Source organism: Drosophila willistoni, chromosome 3R (genome assembly GCF_018902025.1).
Source record: "Drosophila willistoni isolate 14030-0811.24 chromosome 3R, UCI_dwil_1.1, whole genome shotgun sequence".
In the NCBI taxonomy this organism is placed as follows: domain Eukaryota; kingdom Metazoa; phylum Arthropoda; class Insecta; order Diptera; family Drosophilidae; genus Drosophila; species Drosophila willistoni.
The window spans coordinates 15524644-15533642 of NC_061086.1; the positions used below are offsets into that span (position 1 = coordinate 15524644).

Here is an 8999-nt window from a genome sequence, read left to right on the forward strand (position 1 = left end):
TCGTAATTAACCTCTCAACCGGCTTTCTGCCTGCTTGCTTTGGTTCCAATCTTCATCTCTCATGGCCCTGCTTCGTCTATCTATCTGTCTGTCTGTCTGTCTGCCTGTATTTCTGTTGTAGCTCATTTAACCAGCAGTGCAGACATTTTAGGCATAGTTACTCTAGGTCTATACAAAGACAACCTTCAATGTATACCAGGTATTTTTTTTCTTTCTTAAAGACTAACACAATTACCAGCAGCAGGTAAAAGTTGAAAATTTTCCATTCTTAAGACCAGAATACCTACCCTAACAACCTTTCTGTAATCTATTGGTCGTTGATTTACCCACAAATCTGCTGTTCATTAATCTAGTCTATCGGTGGCAAATTTATAAAGATTTAATCTTAGTTTTTAATTCAGCATCCGCCATGATTTTGTATTCAATCTATTTCCTACAGTCTGAGAAACAAAAAGTATGTAGAAGTAGACTAAAAGTAGTTCCAGTCAAGTATATAACTTGCAAACTATTTTAGATTCGTTGTTGAAACGTGAGACTTTTCTGTCAGTGTATTTAGACAACACACAATTGACACAATGGTTTTTTTCTTCTCTTCTTGTACTTGCCATTCAGCTTTTGACTTCTTTTGTCTATTTTATTTTTTTAGTTCTTCGTTTGTTCTTCTTCTCAGGCTTATCATTCGAACAAGAAACAAGAAAACGAGTTAGCATTTAAGACCAAAAAAAAAAACGTTGGCCAAACCAAACCAAACCAAAAAAAAACCCGCCGAAGCAGAATTGCCCATAGAGTAGATGGACACGCCGAGATCAGAGCGGATACAGCAACAACAACAACAAATATTCCCATAGTCATCATTATTTGCAATTATCGACAGTTTTGCTTTTGGCCCCATGGATGATGTTTATTTATTTTTGTATTTTTATTTGTATGCTAAATTCGTTTCAAAGCCCATTGCTCTTCCTCTTCGGATCAAAAACCTTTGCCTACTTTGCTTTTTGGCATTTTGTTGCTAACTTTGGTTTTCGCACTAGGTATATACATATATATATATATATATAAGTATATATTTACCTAGGTAGGTCGGTTTCAACCTTTAAAGTTTACGTTAAGTACTCAATGTCGTTCATCGTATCGTATTATCAGTAGTCAGCCTCGTCTTTCCTTTTCAGCGATTCACAATGAATAAATAATAATGATTATAAACAAAACTGTCACGTACACTCTTAACTGTGTGAGAAGAGCTATAAAATGCCATGGATCAGGGACAGGGGCAGGGAGGGGGGCACCATCGTCACACTGATATCAACGTGTCTTCTTGCATACGTAAGCGCATTGCGATGATGATGGAGGTGGAGGGGAGGAAACTCTGGGAACTTGCTTTCTAAATCAATTTCCTGCTTTCCCAGAAATGTAAAAGAAAAACTTAGACAAAGCCAATCCACTCACTCACCCACTCACTCACTCTTCCGCCCACTCAGCCAATGCAATGAAAGTTTCGTTTATGCGTAATCATCATAGGCAAATTGGAATGTTATGAATGAAGTCAAGATGTAACAAAAAGAAACATTGAATAAATGAATCCATTGATGCATTGATATAGAGAGAATGTGGAGGCCCATTATAAAATCCATTGCATTCTAGTATAGAATATATTTTTAAACTGAACATCCTCGTCATCTTTTTTTTTGTTGATTGGCGCTCAGCCCAAATATTTGCTTCATATTCACAAAGAAGTTCATTTTCAGATATACAAAATTAATATTTTTCTTTAAATTATACGCAATTGGCATTTTTTTCGCATACTATATACCCTACAAACTGAAGGAGTACATCTCTTGAGAGAACTCCCTGTTAATGTGTGGTCCAGATTAGTTTGTCAACTCAAAACCCTTAGTAATCCCGGAGTGAGGGCAAAAAAGTAGTAGGAGGTTTGTTCAATTTTTCTAGCTTTTAAGTGTAACCAATATTATAGAGTATTTCGTTGTAGATGAACCTGCAATTTCTTTTTTCGTTTAGCATGCAAATTTGTCTGTTCTGTGCGTTTCTTTCTCTGTCTCTTTCCCTCTCTGTTTGCTTGCGATTCATATATGTACATACATTTGTATGTATTGGTGTAAGTTTATTATTTTTAATGATTGCGTTTTTTGTTTTATTATCAACTTTTGCCATTAGCAGCCAGCGACAATCGGTGCCAAGAGGCAATCGCCGCCGCAGCACAAATAATAATAAGAAGAAGCAAACAAAGCGAAGCAAACGTCGCAGTCGGCGATGGCGGCGGCAATTCACTTGATCTGATTTTCTGACAGCGAAACGGGAAAGGCAGGAGGAGGAGGCGGAGGGAGAGGAGGTTGTCGGGGGAGAGAAGAGTTTATATTTATTTATTTTGATTGTAGTTTTGTTTTTATTATCGTATTCGTGTTTCGATTTTTCGCCTGAGTCGTCGGTGAGTAAGTGAGTGAGTGCGCGAATGAGAGTGTGGAATGGAATGACGGGTAATGTGAATGTGTATGTGTGTGTGTGTGTGTGCGTAAGTGTGTTTGGGGGGGAGTGTATTACGAATGCATTTCGAAAGAGAGTGATTGAGAGAGCGGCAGAGGGAGAGGTGCAGCAGCAGTAGCACGTGACAACGCCCTTTGATGACGACAATTAAGCTTTTGCGTCGCTTTGCTTTGCGCCTTATTATCAGCGGAGACCCAAACAAACAAAATTTCTGTGTTTTTGTTTTTTATTGGGGGGAGTACGGTCATTTTAATTAAAGGCAACCAAGAAAGAATTCTTTCTTCAGCAAATATAATTCACGCATTAATCAGCTGAGAGGATTGCGGAAGTTCACAAGAAGAAGCTATATCTTCTACATTATAATTATGATTATGAGTACTTGGTAAAGTTGGGTAAACATTGCTCATTTGGCCGAGTATACTCACTCACTTGTTCTTCTATTCGAAGAGAGTGAACTCACTCCAGTTGGTCACTTCGCTGCTCAGTTGTTCAATTGATCTCTACATTGCTCAGTTGCTCAGCATAAATATTTTTAATATTATAAATAATATTTTCTGATTTTTAGTTAGAACAACTGAGCAAAAAAGAACAATTGAATGATAACATGTTCAGTTGTTGAGTTTAGTGAGCAAATCTTTTTTTGTTCACTAACTTTACTTGGGCTCATAAACGTTAAAAAAAAAAAAATGTCTAAATTCCCAGAAACTTCTAACTTTGCAAATCTGTAATATCTTAAATTTTCGGATGATTTAAAAGATTCATGTCCTAATTGCATTTGCAATTTAATGTCAAAAACTAATAAAATTGGTGCGAAAAAATTGTTTCAAAATTTAGTTAACATTTTTAAAATTTATAAATCGCAAATACAAACAGAGATTGAGAACCTTTTAAAATCAGTTAAAAATTTATAAAATTACAGTATGGGGGAAAATGGATAAATTATCTAAAATTTATGATGATAAATTCCTTATAAATTCTAAAAACCATTTAAACTCAATTTTACAAAATTCTTTAGTTTATTTATCGTTTGGTCAATTGATTATTAACTTATCGACTTGAAATTGCAGATCAAATAATAAGAACAAAAAGCTAAAACGCAACACAAACACAATAAATAAAAAAAAAAAACAAAAAGGAAAGAAAAACGTATCTGCCAAGTTAAAACAAAAAAACAATAGCAACGGCTTCACATTGGACATGTCATGTCAGCAAGCTTCAAGATTTCATTCAGCAGCAACAGCAACAACAACATCAACAGCAACAGCAATAACAACAAAACAAGCAGCAGCATTAGCTAAAATTGCAACAACAACAGTAGCAGCAGCAACAAAACGTATTGCAACAGCAGCAACAACAACAACAACGCTGACGCCACTGGATAGAGTCGCCGGCAAAGTAACTGCAACAACAACAACAACAACGTCGACAACGACACCGTCTACGACGACTCCACCAGAGGATTTAGATCCATATGCATTCACAGAGACTATTGCAGTCGCACCGCCAATTTTATTTAATGCACAGGTAAGCAATACATAAAACACAGGGAAAAGATACATATATATGTATATAAAAGAGATATAGTCAACGAATAATTAATGCTCTTTAGGTTTTCTTCTTCTAATTTAATTCTTAAGCTCATTCCACAATGTGAGAGCCTTAAAATTAACGAATCTAGGGGTATATTTATTCAAAATTATTTTGTTTTGCCTTTGTTTTTATCAATGAGATCAGAGCAATGTAGCATTCAGTTCTGCTGAAGGTCTAACTATAGTGAGGGAGGAGTGGGAGGAAGGGGAGGAGGAGCTACACTTTTAAATGACAAAAAAAAAGAGTAAAAATTGCTAGCAAAACGAAACTCATTGTCTGTTTTTCTTTTTTGTTTTTGACTATGATTGCAGAAATCGCGAGCCCGCTTAAACGAACACAGCAGCAAGAGCAACAATAATAATAATAATAACAACAACAACAATAATAAGAGGCAAACAACAGCTGGAGCAGCCAACAGAAAGGCAAACCTTGTTGCACAGTTGAATGCCACAGCAGCGGCAGCAGCAGCAGCAGCAGTGGTAGCAGTAGTAACCACAAAGGCGCAGGCGTCTTTAGCAACAACAACACCAATAACAATAACAGCAACAACAACCACAACAACAACGAATTTCAATAATGTCACGCAATCTCAATCTCAGCCAAGGCAGCCGCCAACATTGTCCCAACTGCAATCGCAGTCGCAAACGACGACAACGTCACCGAAGCGAGCGACAAACGTTTGCATTGTGAGGCCACAGCAGCAGGAGAAACTAGCTGGACTTGGTCAGCATCAGCATCACCAGCAACAGCAATTGACTCAGCCGCAACCATGTCTGCCTTCAGTTACAGTTTTAGCTCCGCCGCCACTTTACACCCACACGCCATCGCTGTGGCAAACGCCGCTCATACTGGACACAAACCAGAAACTACTGCAGCACCATCAACAACAGCAGCAGCAGCAGCAGCAGCAGCAGCAGCAGCAGCAGCATCAGCAACATTCGGCGCAGCAGCAGGCTGTTATTGCTTTGGTCAGTCCGCCCACATCGCCCGCCTCGTTACCTTCGCCCACCCTGCCCCACAATCCGACCGCTGTGACCGCTATGGTAGCCCCAATTGTTTCGCCCAAGGGTGGCGGTTTGCCGCCCTCGAAATTCCATCATAACACATTGGCCCAGCATCTGCAGAAGGTCGAGTGCTTGAAGAAAAAGAAATCCTTGCCGCTGGTATGCCAAAACAATAACAACATGGTGGAGTCATTAAACAAACCATCAGCTGTCGGTGGCATCAACAATTACAATCTAAAACAACCACCGCCATTGACAGTGTTTACGACTGGAACACAACAAGTTCAAGCGGTTCCAATCTCATCAGCGCCAGCTTCTTTTCCAGTGGCTGGACAAAAAGCACCACATTCCGTCAACACCTCCGCTCCCCCCACAATGACACCCAGCAATAGCAGCAGCAGCAGTATAGATGACAGTGATCTCAATGAGATACCCGTCAATGTAATCTTTCGCAAGCCGCCACTGTTGATGGCCGGAGTGGGAGCGGGCGCTGGTGCTGGAGTTGGAATTGGAATTGGCACTGAATCTTTAGGTGGCTGTGGGGGAGATATGAGAATTGTGACGCCATTGACACCGCCAACGCCGCCTACGCCACCGCTGCTTGCCAATCTCTTGCCGCAACTAACGGTGGTATCTGGAGGCATTGCACCCGCCCTAAAAATGAAAACAGCTACGCCACAACCACTCCCACCAGCAGCACCAACATCTGTACCCGCACCATTAACCATAAAAACTGAACAAAAGTCTTCCAAAGTTGCCAATGGTATTGTCGCCATCAATGCTACGCCCAAACGTCAAACGATGCAAGCAACTGGCGCCAAGAATGGCAACAACAAACTCATCAACAACAACAATACACCATCATTAGCAAAGATGTCACCGCCGCCGCCACCGTTACCTTCAGTTGCATCCCCAATCCATCTTGAAACCCCAGCCCCTATCATCAAAACGGAGACATCGATACGTCGGCGACGCTGTAAACCCGCCACTAAACGCTGTCTAACAAGCAGCGAGAATGAAACCATTTTGTCGGATGTGCCCTATTGTCTGCAACAGCATTGGCTACACTCCGCCTCCTCGGGCAAGGAATTGTCTCTGGAGGCACCTCTGTCGCCGAGCAATCGACGTGAGGAGCGCATTGCTGTGCGCAAGGGATTGCTTCGTCGGCAAGCTTTGCAGTTAATCTCCACGCGATCATTGCAAGAGGTTCCCATGCGGGCAGCCAGGCAACGTCTGCAATGTATCCAGACTCTATTGGTCAAATACAAGGATCATGCAGCACAACAGCAGCCAATGTAAGTAGAATACAGGAAGAAATCTATCCAAATTGTAACATTTCTTTTATTTTCTTTCATGTGTGTCTACAGAGGAATTGGTAATCGCTGCCTAGTGGCCAATTGCAAGGAGCCCACATTGAGTATGGCAGCCCATTGCGAACGCCACATTGTGAAGAATACCACACAGCAGCTATTCCGACCCTGCATGGCCTGGCGTATGGATGGTACAGCCTGTCAGTCACCTGTTTTTGATGTCCTGCACACGCTCACACTATGTGCTACGCATAGCCATCTGCGCGATGTGGCCAGGCAGCCACCCAAACAGGTGACTCCGCCTGTGGTAAAGGCTGCTTCAATGGTTTCTGTAGTAGTAGCCGATACGACTGTTGTGGGTGGTGGACGCAAGCGCAAAACGAATGCAAATCCGGTAAATCGTCCCCAAAAACGAGCCAGGAAACAACCCGAACAAGTGATCACAACGCTTCCGCTTGTCATGCCATCGACTGTGTTACAGCGTAAGAGTAGCACCACATCTTTGGAATCCATAGCCAGCAATTCACAATCTTCGGGGAATTCGCAGTCTCAGCTGCCGTATATACCGCGTCATTCCACTACGCCTACATCTGTATCCGCATCCGCTATTATAAACACACCTGCAGCATCCTTGAGTAATCCAAATCTATCCATACCTCCGGCGTTGGCTCCACTCAGCAGTGATTACCATCACCAGCAGCAGCAGCAGCAACAACAACCAATGCTGATGCCCAAGTTTGAACCGGAGGAGCAGCAACTACCTTTGATTAAATTCGAAGCGGAGCAGCAGCATTTGGATAATAGTTTCAATCTGTTAGCCAATGCAAATATCAAGGCCGAAGAGATTAGCCAAATTGTGGCCCAATTGGCGGCAGCCGATAGTGATCTTCATCATCACAATAACAACAGTTTGCACTTTAATCACAACACCAACAGTAGCAGCACCATTCACAATAGCAACAACAACAACAACAGCCTAAACTATAGCAACAACAATAGCATTAGCTCCCAAGGCGGTGACAGCATCAGTTTCCCCTCATTTAATACAGCCTTTGGCAATGCCATGGGTGGCCAACATACAATCACGCACAACGGTATTAATCGGAACAACAATATTGAACAAATGGGCGATACGGCGAATCTATTGGGTCAGGATCTGTTTGGTGTCTGCGATAATAGTTCAGCCTATGCCAGTTCCGAAGACACGGGCCTGGGTGGCCTAAGTGAATCGGAGCTGATGGGCGCTAACGATGCTGGTAAGTTAATCACAAAAAAATTCATATAAGTCCTTTTCTCTAACCCATTCATTCTATCTCTCTCTTTTATATTACAGATGACATAGCATTGAATGGTGCCCATTTGCTGGAGGAGCACGATCTGGTAAATGTGTTCGACACGCTGCCGGACGATGCCTTCAACGAATTGTTTCAATCCGGTGTGTATTTAACAACAATATATCTTCTTCTGCTTTTCATTGTACTAATTTATGTGTGCCTTCGCCATCCTCGATGTTGCCCTGGCCGTTGGCCGATGCAGTGCAACAAGCTGAGTGCGAGGCCATGGATCGGGCACTCGAAATTGCCGATAAGAACCTCAAGTGTCTGCAACAGACCATTGGCGGCTCGGGGGACAGCGCCTTCCTTAACGATTTTCTCGATGTCAGTGATGATCTGTTGTCCGTGATGAACTCACCGAATACATCCGGCATCGATGCCTCCACAATTGTCGACAACAGTAACAGCAGCAATGGCCCCAATAATTGTGCTCCCGCTGGCACAGTGTTGGACATACGCGGCCTGGTGCAGACCTGAATGGCGGCATCTTTACATCCACTTTCAAGAATTCGTTAATGGTAGAAAACTGTTCTTTACTTTTTTCCTCTCTCGTTTCTCTGTCATTCTAATGAACTATATATGGGTTTTCGAGCCTTCTGAATTTCTGGCCAATTCTCAAATCTCGTTTTTTGAAATCTTTTGTTCTTTTTTTTCTTCATCTAAATATATTTCGGCCGTTCTTTGGATATTCTGTTCTGTTTGTTTTTTCCAAACAATATTCTTTTATATGCTGCTTAAATGTATGTGTAAGTATATATACCAGCATATATATAGCGTATATATACAAATAATTATCAAAATGCGTTCAATGTAAAAAAAGAAAAAAAAAAACACATAAATAACGAAATTATTGCAGAAAAAAACTGAACAAAAAAATGTTAAAGGCCACTTGAATAAGATATACATAAATCGAAGATAAACGTGTATACATATATATCCCATATATAAATACCAATTCAGATATATATTGTACACGACATTCGCGTGAAATTGAAGCATTACTCATAATAGTAATTAACATTCATTTTTTCTTAGTGATGAAACAAGAACGGATTATAGAGTGCAGCTTTATTATATAAATACAATACAAAAAAAAAAAATACAAAACGAAAAGAAAATATTAAAAAAAATCAAAAACAAAAAAGAAGAAAAATGTGGCAAGCAAACAAAAAAAAAAATTATAAAAATACGAAACAAAAACAAAAAAAAACTATTAAAACTAAAGAAATCAAGAAAACATAAAAAGCCGTTAGTAGAAAATC

At 40.7% G+C, this 8999-nt stretch overlaps 1 protein-coding gene across 1 annotated transcript; it reads left to right on the forward strand.

Annotated features, from left to right (window-relative positions):
- Positions 1–3801: 3801 nt before the first annotated feature.
- LOC6650207 lies at positions 3802–8425 on the forward strand (the record flags this gene model as incomplete). Its single annotated transcript, XM_023179889.2, has 5 exons — positions 3802–4023; positions 4401–6388; positions 6461–7659; positions 7737–7838; positions 7940–8425. Coding segments are annotated over 5 exons (3786 nt in total), but the record flags the coding sequence as incomplete, so codon positions are not given.
- Between the last annotated feature and the right edge of the window lie 574 nt (positions 8426–8999).